Raw genomic sequence first — 25,256 nt, forward strand, 5'->3', positions numbered from 1 at the left:
AAAATAAAATTTCTTTTGCAGGGAATGCCTAATATCTGACTTGTATCTTAGTGCAGACTTCTTGGAAAATCTGTGAGCCAATCAAACAAGCAGGAAATTACATTTTTGGAAGCGTTCTGTATACCAACAGTTTATGTAACACCTCCAGGTTGCCATATGGCATTGAATTGTACAAAAAATTACCATGCTGCAAATTGGAATAGAAAGGTAATTTTTAATGACGTTAAAGCAGATCTTTACCCTGAAAAGAAAGTTCTCTTAGCTACACAAATATCGCTATTTTTTTTGTTTATTTTTTTAATAAAATGTTTCTGTCAAACCCTCAATGCACTTCACTTGCCTAGGCGAATGATGTGCTTGTGTTTCCTTTGTCTCCGGGAAAATGCACATAACATGCAATGTTGCCAACCTACCAGATTGAAAATTTACTGACACAACACCCTAAATTTACTGGCACAGCCACGTTTTTACTGGCATTTCCAAAAGTTACAAAATTATAGTTTTAAGTGCAAATTTCAGTATTTAAGCTACAAACAGGTACAATATGCAATTAGCAATGTGATTTAAGGTAGATATTAAGGCAAAAAACATTTCTTATTTTTGATATAGTAAAGTAGCTCAGGGATAGAACTTTGGAGGGCAAGAAATTAGAATGAGAGGCACACAAAAAAAAATTAATTCTCACAGTGACACTGACAGCAGTGTGCAGCAGCACAGATGATGACATCTCACCGACACGTCACCTCCTGAGTCACAGTGACAGTTTGTTTCCACGTCAGGTGGTCCCTTCAGTTCACTCCAGTCCAAACAACACTGACAGTCCCACTCCTGGCTTGCCTTGCTTTCGGCTCGCAAACCCGCACACTCGGCTCCCTTGCACCATGACATCACGTGACACGCTCACACTGTAGCCCACCCGAACACACTGTAGCAGGCACTTGGATTGAGCGTCACAGCCATATTTTTTACTGGCAACGTTTCCCTGTCACTAGCATTTATTAGCAGGAGAAAAGTGAAAGTTTTCTACTGACTGCCAGTAAAAATACTGACAGTTGGCAACGCTGATCAAATGTTCCAGGAGGCAAAGTCCTTCATTCAGAAAAGGATGAGGGGCAGGGGTCTACCAGTGTGTTATCAGGAGGCCCGCTGGCCAGTGGCGGCTGGTGCTCAATATTTTGGGGGGCGGGCGTCAAACAAACCTGCCCCCCCAATGGGAGACAAACGGGAGCGATCTGTGCCCCCCCTTGTGGGAGACAGACGACGGTGATCCGTGCTCCTCCCCCCAGCGGGAGACGGATGGTGGCGATCAGTGGCCTTACCTTGGGAGGCCGATGCTGCTTCTTGCTCCAGCTTGCCGAGGGAAGAGCTGGGGCTGTTGCTTCTTCTCCTCCTGGTTGAACAGGCTTTACCTCTCCTCCCAATAAAACAGGAAGTGGGACCTGAGACCCGATTGGCCAGGAGTCCTAAGACTCCCTGACCAATCGGGTCTCAGGACCCGCTTCCTAATTGGCTGGGGGGAGAAGCAGGAAGACATTAGTGAATATTAATTCACTAATGTCACACAAATGGGTGGACTCCCTGGGCCCCGAGCCCACCCAATTAGAGCCTCGGGCTCTAATCATGTGCTTCAAAAAAAAAATATTGAAACCCATGCATCCAGCGCCCTGCATGTAAATTAGGGGCCGGGCACATGGATTAGGGGGGCGGCGTCCCTGCGCCCCCCAATGGACGGGCTGCCGCTGGCTGAACCCAGAAGAGTGGGCAGCCTCCAGATAAGGTCACACAAAAGAAGATGGGGGTGCATGGCCAAGTGGAGGCACAGAAGAAGAAGATCTCAGCAGGACAACACTGGATCTGAGTGAGTGAGTATCTGAAATGTGGAGAACACAGCATCAGGTAAGTAGGGATTAAAAAAAAAGTGGGGGATGGTGAAGAGCAGCTTTAAATTACAATATGACTTGTGTAGAAAAAGTGGTGCACACATAATCTGGTGCAGCTGTGCATAGTAACCAATCAGCTTCTAGGTTTTAGCGCTCGTTCACATTGGAGCGATTTCTCATGCGATTTGACAGGTCAAATCGCATGACAAGTTGCAGCCTATTGCCAGCAATGGCACCGTTTCCAATTGGTGTGACGCCTACTTTTGCCGATTTCAGGTGCGATTTCAATAGACATCTGCGCATGAATCCGCACAGTTGTATTTCAAGTAGCACCTGAAATCGCGCTAACCTGCTACTTTGAAATCGTGCTACTTCAAGTGAAGTAGCACGATTTCAAAGTAGCATCAATGTGAACCAGGTCTTAGGTCCCTTGCAGACGAGGCGGACTCCGCCAAGCGGATCCACCTGCTCAGCGAGGGACCTGTCTGCTGATCCCCGCTGAGCAGGCGGATGACAGGTCCGTGTCCACTCCACTATGCAGAGCGGACACAGCCCACTCTTCTCTATAAGGTGGTCAGATGGAAACAGACCGCCTGTCCATTTCCATCTGACTGTCATCCGATCTGCTGGACAGATGGGGAAAGAATCCCCATCCATCTGTTTTCTTGCAGACCAGATTGGATGCCGGCTGGTGTCAGTGGACACGTCTGCTGACATCCGCTGCTCCATAGAGAGCTATGGATGGTCTGATCGGGTCTGTCTGCAAAAACTGACAGGAGGACCCGATCAGCTTGTCAGTGTGAAGGGGGACCTTATTGTCAAATCTTATTTGAACAAGCTGAAGTTAAAAGCGGATTGATTACTATGCACAGCTACACCAGATTCTGTGTCCACCAGTTTTATTAAATCTCCCCCAATGCTACCATTTATGTAGATCTGGAGATTTTGCATTGTTTTGCAAACAGATTACTGAAACAGAAACTGCAGGCCTGGACTTTAAGCCCTGTCCAGTGATATTTACTCTGAGAAAAAGTGTCAGAAGACACAAAACTTACGCACTGTTACAGGAAGCCAAAAAGGCTGCTGTATGCACCTGCGACATGCACAGCACAGGAAGCCACAAAACACAGCATGCATAATGGGGAGGGGAACCTTGTAGTTAGCAGGTGGCCCGAACATTAGAGCAGAACACTAATACACCCGTTCCCGCTAGATGACATCACTGTGGTCAGCCAGCCTGATCAAGTGTCCTTTGAGGCATATTAACCACTGCTTGTTGTAAACAAAACTAGAACTAGAATGTAAGACAGTTAAGAGTGGTAGGAGAGCAAAGACACAGATCCCAAATCACTTCTTCAGGGTCAGTCCCTATTGCAGAACCAGGACCCTCTGTTCCTCTTTTCATCACTATTTTTTGTAATATATATATATAAATCTTTATTTATTATACATGTTGTAGAATGGTTTATTCCATGATGTAGAGATCTATAGAGGATATTGAACTATTTATAGTGACACTGAACAATATCCTTATTCTCCAAAAATAATCCTTACACACCCATTACTTAAAGTGACACTAAACTCTGGTATAAAAAAAAATTCTATCCAAGTATGTATTCTTTAAGTGCAACTTCACCCTAAACAAGAAGCTCTGCTTTTAAGAATCCCCCACAACATAACTGGATGTTTATTTTTTGGGAGGGGAATGGATACCTAGTTTTGGCAGGTACCTGCTCCCACTTTCGCTGGAATAGCCTAGGCGATTCCACCAGAAATTCTTCCTCCCCCCACCACCCTCTTGGGTCAGAGGTCTCAGCAGGCTTGCAGGACCCTTCACAAAGCCCATGAAAGCAACTTGTGAAGCCTCAAGGAGTCACAGCCGGCTTCCCACACTAAACATGCCAGTGCCGGGTCCGCGAAGACTGGCAAAGAACCAGCCCGGGTAAGGATGGCGCCGGATCCCTGGACAGGAAAATGCCCTTTTAGTAAATAGCAGCTACAGTATTTGTGGCTACTAACTTTTACTTTCTTTTCTAGAGGCTGACATACCTCCCAACTTTTTGAGATGGGAATGAGGGACACCTATCAGCAAAAGTATGCAGGCATAGGACACATGCTTGCCACGCCCCTTTAAAGTAGAATTGTGCAAAAAAACAAGATTGGTTAAACCCACAAGTGCTTTTTACCACTACTATTCCTTTATATCGGCTTTTGGAATTTACAAATGTAGCAATTTAGAAATCAGATTTCTATATAAGATAAGGTTTAGCACTGGGAAACACTTTGATAGATAAAAAGTGCTATTTATATACAACTATATAGATCAGACCAAAATGAGGGACAAATGAGGAGGAATGAGGGACAGAGGGACATTGCTCCAAATCAGGGACAGTCCCTCAAATTCAGGGACAGTTGGGAGCTATGGGCTGAAGATCCTTTTTAACGCAAATGTTCCCTTCTATTGCTCTCAGCATCCTCCAAATCTTCAAATGCCCCTTTTTGTTGCTGTGATCCAACTTCCTGTTAGAGGGCACCTACATTTGTCCTCCATAGCTCCCCTCTCTTGCTCACTCTCAAAATAAACTATGGACTATGGGATTTGTAGTGTACATAGAGCAGTGCACATGACCGCAACTGCTTACTCCTAAAGGAAGTTAGGAGAACTTTGGGAGTTCATGGAGGACATTACAAGGAGGCAGAAAAGCACAGTAAGAAATTATATAATGAAATATATGTTACAGGGCTATTAAAGTGGATCTTTAGTCCTCCTCGTTCAGTGGCTCTGCACCCCCAGGTACCGTCAATACGATGTGTGCGCAGATGCGCCCACAGGCTCTGCCTGGCCTTAGAGGTCCAGGCAGAGCCTATCAGCGCATCATCTGCACAGGGCGCATGCGTAAAGACAGGTAAGGTTTCTAGATTCCCTATTAGTGGTCTTTGCACATATGCGAGTGTCCATTGCTAAGAGGGGAGAAAGGAGGCAGGGGAGGACAAATTCACAGTTAGGGTGAAGGTACACTTTAAGTAGTGGATGTGTATGGATTATTTTTTGCCAAATAAGGATATCATGTGGTCTCTTTAATGGCCTTGTAAAAATAATAAATTTAATTAAATCCTTTTTTATTGGAGTTTCTTTGCCTCCATGAAGTCCTGAACCTCACCTTTTCCATTAAATTCAGTTTGAAAGGAACAGCTCACTTAATTTGTGGTCTATATGCACTACAAATCCCATAGTCCATAGCTCATCTTGGGAGCGAGCAAGAGCGGATGGATACATTCCTACATACAGTGGGACTATAGAGAATGAATGTAGCTGCCCTCCAACAGAAAGTCAGATCACAGCAGCATAAAAAAGGAAAATGGTAAAAGGTAGAATAGATGTTTAAACAGAGTCACTTTAACTACTAAAAACAATGCTCTAAAGGTAATGCCACACCCCTAATTTATTGCACAATTGTAAATGCTAGTATTGGAAAAAAAAACCCTATGGATCGTGATTTGTATATTTTGTCTTATATTGACCATGATTGTAGATATCTGTCAAAGCACAAAAAGGGTCTGCCAACACAATTTTCCAATTCTGTGTAGCACACCCCCGTAGGGAATTTGGATCCCTCACTCCTGCACAACCAGGCACACCAAATGTTCACAAGCACCCCAGTGTCAGAGAACAGTCAGTGACTTTTCATTTTGTTATTTATTCAGGGTTGATAACTTGGATAGGGATGGGAGGTTATGGGATGCCTACTTAACTTCAGAAAAACTTTCAGCAAAACTTCAGGGACCTCTTCCTATATATAATCTATATACATTCTCCTTCACCTTCTTCCTGTACAGCACTTGCTTGCTCCAGTTGAATCACTTTTAGTTGATCTGACAGGCTCCCAGTCAGATTAGCAATGGCCCTTTACAGGCAGGAACCTGTAGCCCCTTTTTGTTTAGCACAGTGTAGTGAAACAGCTTGTAACTCTTCCTCTGTGGCCACTGATCCCAGCACCACCTCTTTAGGCACCGCAAACCCACCTGGTTGCAGCTGCCACTTTCACTAGCCCTCCGGGCTAACTTTCCACACCAGTCCTCCAGACTGATTCTTCACCAGCCCACCATGCTGACTCTCAGGAGATCTCTCAGGATGAAGACTTAAGCACACAGCTGTCTTCAGGAAGACTGGCTATATGTGGTAGTCTCCCCCCTTTTCAGTCCCCAACAGTGCCGATTGCTCACTCTGTCCTCGCTTGTTCCCGTGCCTCTAGGAAGGACTTCCACCTGTATGTTACGGCAGGATCCTTCCAGCACCCAAACCCCGGGCCGAAGCAGGACACCCCCACCCGGACTAGAGGGTTCGGCTCAAGGACCTACTGACAGACTCTTCAACACTGTATCTCCATCTTCCACCCGACTCCCTTGCTGGCATGGCCCATGTCTATTTATGGAGTGGTCTCAGCCCCCTGCCAGCCTACCTCTGAGGATTGGCTGAGGCTCCATAAATATTCAAGGCAGCTCCTCCTAATTGCCACCCACTAATTCTAGAAGATTCTCCAATCTTCTAGACCAGGGGTAGGCACCAGAGAGCTGCCAGGATGAGTCACCCAATCCTGAACTTCAGTAAACCCTGACCCAGATTCCATAGCTCAGACTTAGCCCTGAGCTAAACTATGTTTTACCTACTCTAACTTCTAGCACACACTAGAGGGTGCTACATCTGCATGGTCATAGGTGGGTCTGTATTTTGTATATGTCCCTTCCATACTGTCTCAGAAAATTGGGAGGTATGCAGCAAAAGCATTAATGTATAGGAGTGCATTAACTATGGTTAGTTTACATTAGGGATTGTTTACCTGTGCCTTTAACTGTTGTGAAACTACAACTCATAGCCTGCCATGACACAGGCATATTGCGTTTGTAATTGTGACCCTAGTCATCTATATAGTTATTTCGATTTTTTACTTGGTTTATTCTTTTATTAGTTGCAGGCAACTAAAAGATCAAGCTCTCGCATTATTGAAGTCGTGTGCTCTTTAGGCAGGCCTCACACATAAGCGTGGTGTTAAAACATTTTAATCGATGTACTATTGTTCACTGCCATTCCGTTTGAATGGAACCCCAACACACTAAACACAGATGAGTTGCAGTGCACCATGATACAGTGTAACACACTACTGTGCGTTGTGTTGTGCTACATTGGAAAAAAAAGGCTCCTGTGTAGATTTTAGGTATGCTGTGGTGCACTAGTCATTAAAACAAGGGGACAGTCTTAACATAATGCACAATAATGGCCCACACAGGTATAAACAAGGCCTTAACAGCTGAAGTTTAATATGCTTATATTTTGCACTCCCCAGTACCTCCTTTCCAAACCTCATTAACACACCAGTGATATTTTTAAATAAAACCGTTGCATTTTCATTACATGACTAATTTTGGACTCCTCATCACTGGGTTTCTGTGTTTCTCTATGCAATGCAGGCAGATTACAGCTAGTGGGAAGGGCTGGCAGGGTGCTGTACATTAGAGCTGTATGATTAATCATTAAAAAATCGTGATCTCGATTCAACCCCCCTCACGAATTTCCCGATTCATTCATGTAACAAGTGTAGAGAGTTCTCTGCTCACTCAGCTGTCAAAAGAAGAAAACCAGGCAGCCTGCCAAGTTTTTCATAACATTGTCAGCTAGTAGATAACTAGAAACATTCTAACATTTCATTCTTAGATCAAAGGAATTAACTTTGGTGTGTAAATGAGGAAAGTTTAACTACTTCAAGACTAAACCTTCTGGCACTTGCTTCTCACAAAGTTAAAATCTGTATTTTTTGCTTGAAAATTACTTGGAACCCCCAAACATTATATATATATTTTTAGCAGAGACCCTAGGGAATAAAATGACGATTGTTGCAATATTTTATGTCACAATGTATTTGCGCAGCGGTCTTTCGAACGCAATTTTTTGGGAAACAACACACTTCAATTAATTAAAAAAATAAACTAAACAGTAAAGTTAACCCAATTTTTTTGTAAAATGTGAAAGATGATGTTACATTGCGAGAATCGTGAGAGAATTGTGATCTTTATTCTAAGAAAAAAAATTGTGATTCTCATTTTAGCCAGAATCGTGCAGCTCTACTGTACACTGTACTCCTGAAAACAACAACCTACCTCAGTGCTTCTCTCAGGATGCCTCAGCCCTCATGCAAGCAGTTAGCTGGCTCCTGGGAGGTATAATGTAGCTATTAAAGTGGTTCTAAAGGCAGAAGGTGTTTTTTTACCTTAATGCATTATATGCATTAAAGGTAAAAAAATCTTCTGCATGCAGCTCACCCCCACCCTCCCCTTATACTTACCTGAGCCCGATATTGATCCAGCAATGTGCATGAAAGCAGAGGCTCTCTCGGCTCTCCCACTTCTAATTGGTTCAGAGACAGCAGTGGAAGACATTGGCTCCCACTGCTGTCAATCACAGCCAGTGAGGAGGGAGCCGGTGGTGGGGCCTTAGGGACACACAAAGCAGGCTCGAGTGCAAGCATGAATGGGAGCCCCTATAGCAAGCAGATTGCTATGGTGGGCACTTGGCGGGGGGGGTAGGAGCCAGAAGAGCTGGCAGGGGACCCAAGAACAGGAGGGTCAGGGCTGCTCTGTGCATAACCATTGGTAAGGTAAGTAAAACATGTTTGCTATTTTTTTTTAATTTAGCCTTTAGAATAACTTTAATGTGAATGTCAGTTTGCGACAGTGGGCTTTCCTAGGAAGGCTGCATTTGCATCCACAAGCTCACTACAAAGGTGACCCTTCACGACTGGAAAAAGTGAAATCCAATAAATGGAAAGGGTGGGCCAGTAAGGCTGAGAAGGAGAGGGCTACATGTTGCTGTCTTCCAGCCAGCAAAAGATGCAGACTCTGTCTGCTTGCTGCAGCTTCTAATGCACACTGTGACAAGCTCATAGTGTGCAGTTAAATCAGGGCAAGCTGTTTCAGTACAGGAGAAGCGCTTGTATATCTGTGCAAGACTGAAGGGAAGGTTGGAGTTCACTTGCCATAAAAGACATGGCAGTCAGCTGATGCAATATAATGTCCCTGTATAAAAAACCAACACTGTACATGTGCCAAAACAAGTAGTGCGGGTGTCTGTATTTTGTGTGAAGAATAGGAAGTAGCACCAGGAATAACACTTACTATACATGTGTTAACACAGATACTACAGTAAAAATGCAATCAATACAAGACTTTGAGTCAATGAGGCTGCATGCAGATAGCAGCAGCCACAAGCTGATACACTGCAATGACAGGCTGTCGGCGGCTTCAGCCATTCGTGTCTGTCCCTGCCACTGGGATTCACAGCATAGGAAAGTGCCTGTGCAAGTGGTGCCATAAAGGATTTTAACAGGATACTATGAACATATTCTATATTTAAAAAAAAAAAAAACAGGAGTAGAAAGAATTATTAAAGCAGAAGTACAGCCAAAATTAATTTGGCTGCACTTCTCCTGTGGATCACAGGAGTGCAGCTCATTTTGCACTCCTGTGACTCATATTCAGCAGACAGCAGGCTGAAGCCCGCTGTCTGCTGATGTCACAGAGCCAGTCCAGGCTCCAGGAAGGATTGTGACCACATAGTCGGGATCTGCCTACATGCCTGGACTGGCACCAGGCTCAGCCTCTCAGCGAGCCACTGAGAGCCTGAGCTGGCCGCTCCCGCCCCCTCTACGCTACAGCGCTCTAGTGAGTGAGGAGGGGGCAGAGCAGAGAGGCGGTGATTGACAGTCACCCGCTCTCTGCTCAGGAAGCTCTAAGAACTTAGAGATCAGTGTAGTGGAAAGCACTGTAGTAGAAAATTACAGGCATACCCCACTTTTAAGTACACAATGGGGTTTATTTACTAAAGCTGGAAAGTGCAAAATAAGGCTCACTTCTGTATAGAAACCAATGAGTTTACAGGTTGTATTACAAAAGCTTAATTGAACAAGCTGGGGTTAGAAGCTCATTGGTTTCTATACAGAAGTCAGCCTGATTTTGCACTTTCCAGCTTTAGTAAATAAACCCCATTGTGTACTTAAAAGTGGGGTATGCCTGTATATGATTTACAATATTAGAGAAGCAATGCTCTGCCTATGTGTACAAATAACATGCAATTACAAACATGAATTGTTTCCATGAAACTTCATAGAGCATCAACCATTTGGTCATCTAAATAAGAAAAAAAAGCAAATCAACAGAGTGCAAGCCCAAAGCACCCAGTCAAAAGTCGAGGCTTGCTACTTCTACTGTAAGGCTGGCCATAGATTATACAATTTTCCTTTAGCTTTACCAAAACCATATAATATGAGGTTAAATCTAAACACTTTCAGTTTTTATGTAATCAGGCAGGCACCTGCACTACATAGTTGAAGGTAAATCTAAAGGAAATTGAATAAGAAAAATGGTATAATGTATGGCCAGCCTAAATACCCTCACTGGTTGTTGTTTATAACATCCTCTGGCTGCAGATCAGTCTGCTTAGTACTCTTGAGTCCATTTAATGTTCTGCCATTTCACCTTGCCCTGATGAAGGGGGATAGTGTGAACCCGAAACTCATTGCTCTCCTTTGCCCTGCTTGTTGTAACAAGCTGAACAGTAAAGACTTTGGACTCCTAAGGATTTTTCATTTGGTGCTCTCCTTGTACTATTACACTTCGATTTTTCAACTTGGGTAAATGGCCTCTCCTGGGGGTCCCCGTCTTTGTGGCGAGCTGCCAAATACAGGCCAATTGGGCTCAAGTAATGACTTTGTTGGCATTTTGATGACCTGTTAAAATCTGCGTCTACTGCTACCTCTTAAAAGTCATCTTTAGACCATTTTCCACTGCTGGTGGACCATGGCATTGCTGTGCTAAAGTGTGTATAGACCAGAACAAGTAACTTCTCTTATTTACTTCCTTTTGGTCCGTTAAACACTTATACATCATCAAAGCTACATTTAGATGGGTGAGCAGAGGCACAGTGGGGTTGATTAAAACTGAAGAGTGCAAAATCTGGTGCAGCTGTGCATGGTAGCCAATCAGCTTCTAACTTCAGCTTGTTCCATTAAGCTATGACAAAAAAAACCTGCAAGCTGATTGGTTTCTATGCAGAGCTTTACCAGATTTTGCACTCTCCAGGTTTAGTAAATCAACCCCATAGTTTGCTGCATTCAGGAGGTAGCTAAACACAGACTCTGGACGCAGCAATACTGTGCTACGGCCACACGGGAAATGGCTTGTTTGCTGCGGCAAGTTTGTGTGTGGCCAAAAAGTCTGCAGAATTGCCAACTTTAGACATACACTGCCTGAGTCCAGGGCCAGCCGAAAGATCTATTCACAAGATGAAAAAATGGGGGTATACTAATACGCAAACCAAATATGTGAAAAAACGACGAGGAGCTGCCAACATGAAAAACTGTTCCCACACAGTGACAATATAAAATGAACACATGCAAACAACAGCAGGACCGGCCATTGTTCTGTACAAAGTACAAACCTGACAGCCGCTGCTTTTTGCAGACAGTGAGGTTGATTTACTAAAACTAGAGAGTGCAAAATCTGGTGCAGCTCTGCATAGAAACCAATCAGCTTCCATTTTTTTTTTTTCTTTTTTGTCAAAGGTTAATTGAAGAAGCTGAAGTTAGAAGCTGATTGGCTACCATGCACAACTGCACCAGATTTTGCACTCTCCAGTTTTAGTAAATCAACCCTACAGCGTGTGCAGGCGGTGTTTGGAGCTGCTAGTGAAAATCAGATGCTTCACCGGCGACCACCCGTGCGGCTGTGTGAATTTAGCCTTAAAGGGGTTGTAAACCTTTGCATCCTATGCATTAAGGTGAAAAAACACCTGGCAGTGACCAGCCCCCCAGTTTTACTTACCTGAGCCCCGTAATTCTGTTGGCGGTGACGTGCTCTCCCACTCTTCACGAGGTCCCAGCTCTTGATTGGATAGATTGATAGCAGCGCAGCCATTGGCTCCCGCTGCTGTCAATCAAATCCAATGACGCCAGCGCCGGGGGGCGGGGGAGGGGCCGAATCCGGCATTCGTGTCTATGGGCAGAAATGCTGGACTCAGGAGTGCTCTCACAAGGTAACCCTCTCGGGATAGTGCTTCTCCTAGGTTGTTATCTGATGTGGGGAGGAGCCGCCAGAGCCTCCGGGGGACCCCAGAAGACGAGGTTCGGGGCCACTCTGTGCAAAACGAGCTGCACAGTGGAGGTAAGTATAACATGTTTGTTATTTAATAAAAAAAAAAAAAAAGACCCCTTGCAATCACTTTACTCCCCCCTGACATGTCAAGTCGCATTCCAAATCACAGCCTATTGCCAGTAAAGACACTGTCCCAATCAGTGCAGTGAAAAAGTAGTTCCTGCACTGGGGACTTCGGGGGAGATTTCAATAGACATCTGTGCATGAACCCGCACAGATGTCTTTCAAATCGCCTCCGAACTCGCATTGAAATGTGGGTTTAAAATTTTGCGAGTTCTGCTGAACTTGCGCGATTTCAAACCCGCGTTCAGTGTGAATGAAGGCTTAAAGTGTTTTATTTCTGTTTGATAACTGCACAAAATGCCAGTTGATACTACCAAAAATTGTGTGCTCTAAGAACTTTACGTGCTCTCTGCCCCTGCTGTCCTATCATCAGTTAGCATTGTGTCCCAGGTCACTCTGTGGACTACAGAACACCTGCACCCGGAAGTACACATTTCCTGTCCTAGAGTGACAACAATGCTCCTCCAGCATAAAAAAGAAAAAAGAAAAAGAAAACAAATGCAGCCACCACCTCTAAGGATTTGTAAACTGCAATATATTACATTTTTGTTTTTAGATTTAGATACATTTTAAATAGCTCCTGCACCGTTTACCAAACAGACCGCCTCTATAAAAAAGGTACTGAGCAGTAGCAGTTAGGTATTACTTCTCTTTTAAAGAGAATGAACACGATTACCTTGTTTCTGTTAGAAAGCCCCTTCCAGTGTTTGACTCACCTTAAAGACTTCTCCATAGCTGCCGCTGCCCAGCCGGTTTATCAGCTCAAACACATCCTGAGGGTCTTGACTGGAAATAGTCAGCCTGCTCTGAGCATCCATCATGCACACTGAAAGCGTGCAAGTGACAGAAGCAGGCAGTGTGAAACTGCTCGTCTTTGCATGTTGATTGGCTGATAAGCCTGCAGTTTCCTGAATGTGCAGCCTTGTGTTACCATCAGTTCACTAGTCACATCCTCACACAAGTCCGCAGTTCACTGCTACACACAAGAACATTTATTGCAAAATGGAGAAAAAAGCAAAGATGCAAATTCCAAGCAGACAACACTACTAGTATTTTTTTTTTTTTTTATCTTCAATTTGCTTATTGAAATTTTCACAAAAATCTACAACTGTTAGATCTCACTTACATTTGCAGTAACCCCCTGAACAAAGGTGGATCCCTCTTCAGAAGGTGTTGTAGCTGTACCCCCATAGGGGCTGCTGAGTGTTGTGGCCCACCTGTCCCCCTGCCCAGCCCGGCATTCACTTCCAGACACTGACAATGAACAAGTCCATCAGCTTTGTTTTGTGTTTTTTTATTGAGGGATTAGAACTTGGATGAGGTTAGGGAATTTCTGGGATGCCCAGAAAGATTTGCAAAGTTTGGGACAAATTAGACACTCTCCTCTTCCTCCAGCACAACTCTTGCTGCAGACTATTCCTTCCTCTTCCTCCAGCACAACTCTTTAGGCACAGCTAGCACATGGTTAGGCCTGACACTGGCTTCAGCCAGGCCCCAGCAACAGCCCTTTGCAGGCAGGGACCGTGGGCCCCTCTAGTGTAGCAGAAAAAAAAGAAAGTCTTGGTGCTAGCTGCCCTAGGTGGACTACAGATCCTAGTCAGCAAGCTTCAGGTCCTACCAGCTCTCCTGGCTGCCTGTCTCCACTGCCCATGACATCACAGTCTTTCCCGCTGGCTCTACATCCATCTCAGACTGCACACTCCCAGTCCGCTCTGGCATGCCTCCCAGCTCTCCTGACTGTGCCTGCCACTAACCGACACTTGGTGGATCCCTCCTGGAGACTTTGCTTGGCAGTACCTTCCACTGTCCTCTCCTGCTCCTGGTCAGGACACCCCTGTGGTTTGTACGAGAGTCCCTTCCACTTCTAAGCTCCAGGCCCAAGGTCACCCTCCCCAGACTGGGGAGCTTTTTCAAAGGCCACGACAGCTAGTACTCCATCTCCCAGTTCTTCCACCCGACAACTCCTCCTAGGTAGGCTGACCCTAGGTAAATCAAGGAGGTCTGCCCCCTGCCAATCCTAGCTGGGAATTGGTCAGGGCTTCCTGAGACACCCCCGACAACCCCACCACTCATCCCCTCCTTCCTTCTAGAATCCTCTAGAAGCAGAGGGGAGGTAACCAAAAGATGATGCTGTCTGTGGGTCACCAGCCTACACTGAGCCATTCCCAGCCCACACAGATCAAAACAAAACACACTTACAGCTAGGCCTGATTAAATTTACCTGCACTTACAAAAATCCTACTTCTAGCACCTACCTAAAGTAGAGGGAGCTACAGTGATTTGACAGGCTTTGAGGAGGCTCAAATCCCTCACCACCAAACTGCAACCATATACACTGCACACAGTTGCAGGGCAGCCCCATTCACTTAAATGAGTTGTGTTCAGTAGGCTGTACTGCCCAGCAAGCATGACAGGGATGGTAATTTTTGTTGCGTCGCAACGCTTTACCACGTCATGTGTATATCCCCCTATGGCTGCCTCTGCAGCTTGGGAAGGGTGTTACGGTAAAAAATGTGTCTCAACCATCTGTTTTCACCACTCCCAACCACAAGTGTAAACTAGGCTTTACAATGGACAGTAGTAGGCAAAAAAGTCTCATAACTCTGTAACTCCGATTAGAAATATCATGCGATGAGTGTGGTATTGCCAAATGTTGCCAAATGTACTACTCAACCAATAAGGTTAGGCAAAGAAAAGAAGAAGAAAGTCTAGACACATTGGGGGAAATTTATGAAAATTTATGAAAACTGGTGCACACAGAATCTGGTGCAGCTGTGCATAGTAACCAACCAGCTTCTAGGTTTTAGGCCCTGTTCACACTGATCCAACACGAAAGTCGCACCACTTTCGATCCGACTTTCCCCCGCGACTTTGGTCCGACTTTAATGAACAGTATCCGATTTGGATCCGACTTTGAGATGAGTGCAACTTGTCCTTTCACCAATCAAAACAATTCCTTTGGTTCTAGTATGGATGAAACCTCACGCCAAATTCATAAAACAAAAACGGCATGGGGTCCCCCCCCCCAAATCCATACCAGGCCCTTTGGGTCTGGTATGGATCTTGAGGGGGAACCCCACACTAAAATATCAGACCCTTATCAGAGCATGCAATCTTGTCAGAAAGGGGGGGGATGAGCAAGCGCCCCCCTCCTGAACCATACCAGGCCACATCCCCTCAACATGGGGGGGGGGGGCGGGTGTTTTAGGGAGGGGAGGGCCTGCCCGCCCACCCCAAAGCACCTTGTCCCCATGTTTATTTATTTGAGGTGTCGCAAGGTACAGTTTTAAAGGTTATGACGTCATAGGCATATACAGTTTCCAGGAAAATTTCATCTAATAGGCATAAAGCACGGTGAACATGGTCAACTGACCAAAGGAGACAAAAGGACATTGTACAGGATTGTGACCTGGATTTTTGCATGAAGAGTAGTACCAGATTCCATTATCCACCAATATGAACCACTAGCTGTCAGAACAGAGCACCATAGCACAGAAATGAGGACCTCATGGTCAAGCTACAAGTAGATTTAGGCAGTTTTCCTGTAACTTCAAAGAGGTAATAGTGGGCCCTTGGCACAATGTAGAGTCAGATGATAGGACATATTCAGGGAGCTCTGGAGAACTGAACCCCCTCTCCCACTGAACCCCCTCCAGAGGTCAAGGCTGCCTAGTGTAGTCCCAACAGACCTGTTGTGAATGGACCCTAACAAAAGGATACATGTGTTTCAGATGGTGGTATTTTGGGGTTTTCACTTCTTTTGCCAGTTTATTGTTTTTTTAGTTTATTTTAGGGCCTTTCTGTAAGTTTGGAGTGCTCTCATAGTCAAGATAAATGTTAGACATGCACTGGTTGGGGCTATTATCCATGATTAAAATTGTCTCGCTGCTGGACATTTATATACCACAGTATCCGCTGCAGTATCTAAACTTAGCATTTTTTTCCCCGAGAAGTGGAGGTCTTAGAAATAGCAGGAGGCTGCATTTTAATGCAAGACCCACTTTAAGTATAAGAACTTTTATTTCAACATAAATTCCAATGAATTGTAAAAAGAGAGTATTAAAAGAAAAGTACAAAGGAACATCCCTGATCAATAAAAAGCCAATAAACTATCTACAAAAACGATTTTGTAATATGTGGGGTGTCAGCGACTTGGGTCTGGTTGAAAAATAGATCATCATCAAGCATGTCTTAATTTTATTAAGACTTTATTTTGTGTTTTTGGCATGGGGTGAATGGTTCCTTTTTCATTTGCATTCATTGTGTTGTGATTTTTTATATTATACTTCAGTAAAATGTATGCTAACAATAAGGCACGTATTTTGAATATATTTTAAGCTGGTGCATTGTTTTGCATGTCACTCTTTTGCATTCGGAGTTTATTTGTTCCCGTTTCTGTTCAGTATATCTGTTATACTTTAAAGCTGAAGTTTATTCTGCTTATATTTTGGCTTTCCTGGTTCCTCCTTTATACCCTTATCGACATGCTATTTAATTTTTAAATAAAAACCTTTCTGGTTTAATTACATACCTTATTATAGACACAGTGATGGCATCACCGGGTCTTTTTGATTCTCTATGTAATGCAGGCAGATCAGGGTGCTGTACCTTGCTGTAGCTTCCTGAAAACACTGCAGCACCCTGACTCAATACTCATTTCCAGAGTCCTCAGCCCTGATGCAAACAGTGGTCTCCCTCTGAGGAGTTATGCAAATTTCAAAATGCCTTGATGTGTAGATGTTAGTATTGAGGATTCAACATTCCTAGGCCTACTACAATAAATATTTTAAGCAACAGACGGCATGGAATCATGAAAGACAGGAGTTGTCAGACAAATCTGATTTCTTTTTATGAGGAGGTAAGTAAAACCTTGGACAGAGGGGTGGCTGTGGACGTGGTATACTTGGATTTTGCAAAAGCGTTTGACAAAGTTCCCCACACAGCTCATGTGTAAGGTAAAGTCTACAGGCCTGCTAAGATCAGTTTGTAAATGGATAGAAAACTGGCTAAAAAAACGAATTCAGAGAGTAGTAGTTAATGATTCTTACTCTGAATGGTCTAAGGTTATCAGTGGTGTACCCCAAGGATCAGTGTACTAGGGGGAGTACAACTGGGGGAATCAATGGTGGAGAAGGATCTGGGTGTTCTGGTAGATCATAAGCTCAATAATAACATGCAATGCCAAGTTTCAGTTTCCAAAGTGAGCAAAGTCCTGTCTTGTATTAAGAGAGGTATGGACTCCCGAGAGAGAGATATCATTTTGCCCCTGTACAAATCATTAGTAAGACCTCATCTGGAATATGCAGTTAAATTTTGGACACCAATTCACAAAAAGCATATTGGGAACTGGAGAAAGTACAGAGAAGGACAACCCATCTGATAAGAGGCATGGAGGAGCTCAGCTATGAGAAAATATTAGAGAAACTGAATTTATTCCCTCTAGAGAAGAGGAGATTAATGGGGGATATGATCAACATGGACAAATACATAAGTGGTCCATATAGTGAACTTGTTGAGTTATTCACTTTAAGGTCACCACAGAGGATAAGGGGCACTCTAAGTCTGGAGGAAAAGACTTATTCTCCAAATACGGAATGGTTTCTTTAACAGGACGAGCTGTGAAAATGTGAAATAGACTTCCTCAAGAGCTGGTTCTGGAGGCCTGGACTCTTTCCTAAACGTACATAATATAACTGGATACTAATATAGTAATATCTATAGGTAAAGTTGATCCAGGGAAAATCTGATTGGCTCTTGGAGGATCAGGAAGGATTTTTTCCCCTGCTGGAGAAAACTGGATCATGCTTTGCTGGGTTTTTTGCCTTCCTCTGGATTAACTGTGGGTATAGGATTGTGTATATAAGATTGTATGATTTATTTTCCCCTTTTATTGGTTGAACTAGATGGACTTACAGTATGTAACTATATGTAACTATGTAAGCTTGCGGTCTGCTGATCGGTCAATGAAGGAGCAGTCACACACTTAAGTCAACAACTCTGAGCCACTCTGCTCTCTTCTCCTGATAGCATGTCTCCTGCCAGCAAATGTGTATACAGCATTGGGTTACACTGACGTCACAGCCCACCCTCTCCACCTCAAACTTCAGAATGTCTTGCATTCATTCTGAAAATGCAAAGCATTCTCTGAGCGGTGCCTGTGCTGAGTGGCCGACCTCCTGTGTTCAGAATGCAGCAGGCAAGCTGCTCTGCATAGGAGTCAGAAGTAATAGGAGATCACTGGAGTAACAGTGTCTACTTCAATGATTTCCAGCTTCCAGGGGCATTGGCCAGGTATGGTATATGCATCGTTACATCTGACCATGCTAGACCAATGTAACTATATAAAAAGTAACCATACCTGGAACTTCACTCTCTCAATCAACATTGACTATTTAAATCCTCATGCTGTTAGCATTACTAAATAGGAAAGTTTATCACAAAGTTTACTTGTTTTAAACGTTTTTTTTTTACATTTCTTCAGCTGCTTCCTGGTTTCCAGGCCCATGCAAATGATCATACATCACTGCAGTCTTTAGGAGGGGTTTTCTCAGCTAAGCACATCCTCCTGCCTGTGTTTCGTCAGATTAGGCGACCCGTCAGATTTCGGAACTATAGTAAAATGCTAGCAATACATTTTTTACAATTCAAATCAAACTCATCCATCCATGTCCCCATGCTTTTTTTTGCTGAGAAATCACTTTTAAAAACACACCCTAGCATTTATAGCCATGGCCATCATGAGTAAGGGCAGATGATTAATGTAGCATTTACTTCCTGGAATCTGTCTGTCCTTGGTTTAGGTATGCAGGTGTTTCATCTGATTAGGCGACCCGTCAGATTTTGTAACGGAAGTAGGGTTGCCACCTTTTCTTCAAGTCAAACCCGAACACTTTAGCGGCACACAGCAATTTTTTTAATAGTAAAAACCATACATATATTTTGCAATTACAGTAAATAACATTTATAATCGTATGAAGTTAATCACAAGAGTCCCCCTTTACATCAGAGTCCACAGAGTTCCCCTTTTACATCTGAATCCACACAGTGAGTGGATTCCCACTGTACACTGTAAATCGGGACTCTGCAGACTCTGATGTAAGGGAGAACTCTGGGGACTCTAATATAAGGGATGTTCTGGGAACCCTTATTTAAGGGGGAACACTGAGAACTCTGATGTACAGAGAGGACTCTGATGTAAGGGGAAAACTGTGGCCTCTGGTGTAAAGGGGAACTGTGATATAAGGGGTGCTATGAGAACCCTGATTTACCTTAGTGTACTCACTCAGAGGCAGGAGAGAGAAGGGGGGGGGGGATTTCAGTCACAGACAGGGATGGATGGTGAGCTCACTCACCCCTTGGCAGTCAGCACCCATTATCCAGATAAATCTGAGGCTGCTGGACTTCAAAATTTAGGGCCCCCACTTTCCTTTTCTGAGGCACAGTGCTGGGGATTGGAGTGTGGGCAGACACAGAGGGGTAGGGGTGGGAGGAAGAGGTGCAGATCGAGCCCTCTCTCCTCTCCCATCTGTATGTGGGGGGGGGGGGGTTGTTTGTGCTGGCTTTGGGCAGTGTGAAAGAGTGTAACAGACACTCTCAGCTTAGACAACTGGAACCAGCAACCCTGCTGGGAGGCCATAGTCCAGACTAAATAATGTGTCTGGGTTTCAGGCAGTTTGAAACCCAGACGCATGATTTCAAACCTGAACTGTCCGGGTGCATCCCAGACGGATGACAACCCTAAATGGAAGGGACGTTCCGTCACGGCTATCTTGCTACACCAACGCACTCGTCCACAGTAAAGATACAGTGAGAAACCGGCAAGCGGATATCTTGTTACAGCCACCAGACTCATGTATTTCACACTTATTTTTACCAGTAAATGGAGCTTTTATAGTGAAATTCTGTATTTTGAAATCCGTCTGACTGTTTTGATGTTGAATTTTAAAAGCAGCGGTGCTCTGTCAGATTAGCAAACCTGTGAGATCAGCAGGCTCACCGCTGCTTTTAAAATCCAACATCTAAATTGTTAGACGGTTGGCTACTTTTTTTCCAATTATTTAACGAACGATTAAAGTTTCCTTGGACTCATTTGTGGTTTGATGCAATCTTTCCGTTTCTGGATTCTAGCTACCCTGGTCTGACAAGAGCAGCAATAAACACCTGACAGGGGCTCTAAGCCCTCACCACTCTATTAAAAACTAAAAAAGTTTTGGCTGTACATTAATTTTAAGATTTGTTTGAAAGATCTTGCATGTCTCCTTCTTTGCGGTTACCTGTCAGAAAACAATGCCGCACGTGTCAGAGGTACCAAGCATTTCCCACAGGCTTCCTCCCTGAGCTGATCTAGAAATTATCGGCTTAGTGTGGAATTTTTATAAGTTTATTCTTGGCTTTAAAAAAAAAAAAAACACAATCGTGTTCTGCTCAGAGAAAGCAGCCGCGGCTACAGCGTTGCTTTAAAAAAAAAAAAAGAAAAGAAAAAACACGTTGACAATACACTCCAGCCTATGAGAGCAGCCGTGATGTCACTGCATTTATAATTAGCTCAATGCAAAGGGATTATGCACACGTTTGACACAATGGGGGACCCTAGGCAAACAATTCATAAGTGGACCCCATCCCATTACATTGGGGGAAATTTATGAAAATTTATGAAAACTGGTGCACACAGAATCTGGTGCCGTTGTGCATAGTAACCAATCAGCTTCTAACTTCAGCTTGTCCAGTTAAACTTTGACAATAAAACCTAAAAGCTGATTGGTTACTATGCAGAGCTGCACCAGATTCTATGCGCACCAGTTTTAGTAAATCTCTCCCATAGTGTTTGTAACAGTCATCCACTTTAGCAGACTGGATATCTCGGGCACCAGATATACAGATTTTCATGTAGTAGTTGCTGTATTTACTTGTAATAGGGGGGATGGGGGGGGGGGCGATTTGTGCTGGAAAGGGTAATGGTTATTGGGGGGGATTTGGGAATTTGTGTTAGGAGGAGGGTGGTGGGATGTGTGCTAAGAGGGGGGACTGGGGATTCATGGTAGGAGGGGGGATTGGGAGGGATTCATGTTAGGGAGGAAGGATTTTGGCTGGAAAGGGTAACTTGGAGGGGGTTGTGCTAGCAGGAGTTATTGGGTGGAATTTGTCCTAGGAGGGGAGATTGAAGGGAGAGGATTTGAGGGGTGGGGGGGGGGGGGGAATTTGAGCTAATAGAGGGGACTGGAGGGGGGATTTGTTCTAGGATGGGAAATTTGAGAAGAAAGAGGAGGTGGGCTAGGAGGGGTGATTTTTTGGGTGACGGAGATTTGTGCTAGGAGGGGGGGAATAAGGTGGGATTTTAGCTGGGAGGCAGGATGGGGGGGGGTTGTGCTGGGAGGAGGAATTTTTTGTGCTCGGAGAGGAAATTTTTGCATTTTTGTTTGGGGAGAATTTGAAATTCCCAGATCAGAATAGTAGCAAGGCTGCAGTAGCCAGCTACACACTGTGCAGACTGAGGCTGTGTCTGTAAGGGGATCTGATCTCAGCTATGTTCTGTGTTGGGAGGAAGAGATCAGCTGAGTTCCCAGGCTGTGTACAGTGTGGGGATAGAAGGAGGAGCTCTGCTGAGTGCTCTACCACCAGTAACCCCATCCTCTTCTCTGCCAGCCCCTGCACTCTGCCCTATTGACCCCTGTCCTCTATTTTGCTGACCTCCGGTACACTGCCCTGCTGGCCCTAGTCCTTGACGCTGCTGACCACCTGTACACTTCCCTGCTGACCTCCCATCCTCTGCCCTGCTGATTCCTGTCCCCTGCCCCCTGTCCTACTGACCACCTGTACACTTCCCTGCTGACCTCCCATCCTCTGCCCTGCTGATTCCTGTCCCCTGTCCTACTGACCACCTGTACACGGCCCTGCTGACCCCCTGTACACTCCACTGCCCCCTGTCTGGTCTGCTGCCCTGCTAACCCCTGTACACTGCCTTTAGAACCCACTGTACTCTGCCCTGCTAACGACTGTACACTGCCTTTACAACCCACTGTACTCTGCCCTGCTAACCCCTGTACACTGCCTTTACAACCCACTGTACTCTGCCCTGCTAACCCCTGTACACCGCCTTTACAACCCACTGTACTCTGCCTTTACAACCCACTGTACTCTGCCCTGCTAATCCCTGTACACTGCCTTTACAACCCACTGTACTCTGCCCTGCTAACCCCTGTACACTGCCTTTACAACCCACTGTACTCTGCCCTGCTAACCCCTGTACACTGCCTTTACAACCCACTGTACTCTGCCTTTACAACCCACTGTACTCTGCCCTGCTAACCCCTGTACACTGCCTTTACAACCCACTGTACTCTGCCCTGCTAACCCCTGTACACTGCCTTTACAACCCACTGTACTCTGCCTTTACAACCCACTGTACTCTGCCCTGCTAATCCCTGTACACTGCCTTTACAACCCACTGTACTCTGCCCTGCTAATCCCTGTACACTGCCTTTACAACCCACTGTACTCTGCCCTGCTAACCCCTGTACACTGCCTTTACAACCCACTGTACTCTGCCCTGCTAACCCCTGTACACTGCCTTTACAACCCACTGTACTCTGCCCTGCTAACCCCTGTACACCGCCTTTACAACCCACTGTACTCTGCCTTTACAACCCACTGTACTCTGCCTTTACAACCCACTGTACTCTGCCCTGCTAATCCCTGTACACTGCCTTTACAACCCACTGTACTCTGCCCTGCTAACCCCTGTACACTGCCTTTACAACCCACTGTACTCTGCCCTGCTAACCCCTGTACACTGCCTTTACAACCCACTGTACTCTGCCCTGCTAACCCCTGTACACCGCCTTTACAACCCACTGTACTCTGCCTTTACAACCCACTGTACTCTGCCCTGCTAATCCCTGTACACTGCCTTTACAACCCACTGTACTGTGCCCTGCTAACCCCTGTACACTGCCTTTACAACCCACTGTACTCTGCCCTGCTAACCCCTGTACACTGCCGTACTGACTCCAATACACTGCCCTGCTGACCTTGCATCCTCTGCCCCCCTGGCATTTTTTACTGTACCCCCACATCAGACTCTAAATCTGGCCCTGGCTCCTGTCTACACAGCAAAAATCTATGAACTGCTAAAGCTACTTATAAATTAGTGAAGCTTTGCCAAAGACAGGAAGTCCCATCATTTAACTGTAACCTATTTTCCATGTAAACCAACAACAGCTAGATGATATAATGCTTCCCACATGTCTAGTGGGTGGGTTTTCTTCCTGAATCATTGCAATGAGGCTTCCTCTTTGTATCTCTAGTCAGATACAAGCCTCCATGGCTGGTTTGAATATTATTGGTGGGCAGGTAACACATATATAAAAGTCAGAATTTCTGCAAATGAGAGATAAGTAGGTATATCTAAAGTAGAACTATAGCCCAAACTTTTTTTCCCATTTTGGATAGAGTAAGGGCTTGTTCACACTTGACTAAATTTCTAATGCTTAAAAAATGCTCCTATAATGGTAGTATGGGCATTAGTATGGGCGTATACACGCTCCTTCGCCGCTCCAAAGATGCTGCTAGCAGGACTTTTTTTACCGTCCTGCCAGCGCATCGCTCCAGTGTGCCCTCGGGCTTTCACACTGGAGTGTGAGGAGCAGCTCTTTCAGGGCGCTTTGCAGGCGCTATTTTTAGCGTTGTATCGCATGCAAAGCTCCCCAGTGTGAAAGGGGTCTACTAAAAACTTGGCTGTGCCAGGAAATTTGGGGTGTCGTGCCAGTAAATTTCAATCTGGTAGGCTGGCAACACTGGTGAGTGCACCCCTCACATTTTCGTAAATATTTTATTATATCTTTTCATGTGACAACACTGAAGAAATGACACTTTGCTACAATGTAAAGTAGTGAGTGTACAGCCTATGGCCTATAGCCTAGGCCATCTTTATGTAGAGCAACAATTCTTTTTTTTCAGATCCTCAGAGAGTTCTTTGCCATGAGGTGCCATGTTGAACTTCCAGTGACCAGTATGAGAGAGTGAGAGCGATAACACCAAATTTAACACACCTGCTCCCCATTTACACCAAAGACCTTGTAACAGCCGGTTCACACTAGGACGACTTGTCAGGCGACTTAGCTGCCTGACAAGTAGCATCCCGTTCTGTACAATGGAACCATTCTAATTGGAGCGATGCAAGTCGCTCCGACTTAGAAAAAGGTTCCTGTACTACTTTGGGGGCGACTTGAGGCGACTTGCATTGACTTCTATATAGAAGTCATTTTGCAAGTCGCCGCTGCAGTCGTGTTCAAGTCGTCTGAGGCAGTCGTGCTGCAAGTCGTGCTGCCTCAGTGTGAACCGACTCTAACACTAACTAGTCACATGACACTGGGGAGGGAAAATGGCTAATTGGGCCCAATTTGGACATTTTCACTTAGGGGTGTACTCACTTTTGTTGCCAGCGGTTTAGACATTAATGGCTGTGTGTTGAGTTATTTTGAGGGGACGGCAAATTGTCACTGTTATACAAGCTGTACACTCACTACTTTACATTGTAGCAAAGTGTCATTTCTTCAGTGTTGTCACACAAAAAGATATAATAAAATATTTACAAAAATGAGAGGGGTGTACTCACTTTTGTGAGATACTGCATATATATATATATATATATATATATATATATATCTCACACACATACATACATACATATACAGTGGAATCTTGGATTACGAGCATAATCTGTTCCAGGAGAATGCCTGTAATCCAAAGCACTCGCATATCAAAGCGAGTTTCCCCACAGAAGTCAAAGGAATCGAAGATAATTAATTCCGCATTGACTTCTATTGGATGCAATACCGCATGTGGCCCGAGGTGAGGGGGCGCCGGAGAGCCTTGGAAACATTTAGGGAGAGCTCGGCTGTACTCGGAAACCCTCGAAAAGGCTCGGAAACACTCAGGAACTGAGTATTTTCGAGTTTTTCCAAGTATTTCCGAGTGCTTCCGAGTATTTCCAAATGGCTCCGAACCATTCCAAGTGTCACCTGCGCCCCCGCACCTCTGGCCAAATGCGGTACTGCACACCCCATTGGCTTGAATCCTGCTCGTTTTGCGAGACAACACTCGCAAACCGAGTCA

General features: G+C 44.8%; 1 protein-coding gene across 5 annotated transcripts in view; it reads right to left on the reverse strand.

The window, feature by feature from the left end:
• Positions 1-25,256, reverse strand: part of MAP4K1 (mitogen-activated protein kinase kinase kinase kinase 1) — a 353,135-nt gene that overhangs the window by 163,243 nt on the left and 164,636 nt on the right. Inside the window, exon 1 of one of the 5 annotated variants that reach the window (XM_073598729.1) lies at positions 12,860-13,118. The exons of 3 other annotated variants lie outside the window; for them this stretch is intronic. In XM_073598729.1, coding sequence (XP_073454830.1) covers positions 12,860-12,964 — 105 coding nt within the window. In that variant the 5' untranslated portion in view covers positions 12,965-13,118. Of the gene's footprint in view, positions 1-12,859; positions 13,119-25,256 lie in introns of those variants that run through there. One more of the 5 variants, XM_073598726.1, reaches the window with a different exon arrangement.

Source organism: Aquarana catesbeiana, linkage group LG09 (genome assembly GCF_042186555.1).
Source record: "Aquarana catesbeiana isolate 2022-GZ linkage group LG09, ASM4218655v1, whole genome shotgun sequence".
In the NCBI taxonomy this organism is placed as follows: Eukaryota; Metazoa; Chordata; class Amphibia; order Anura; family Ranidae; genus Aquarana; species Aquarana catesbeiana.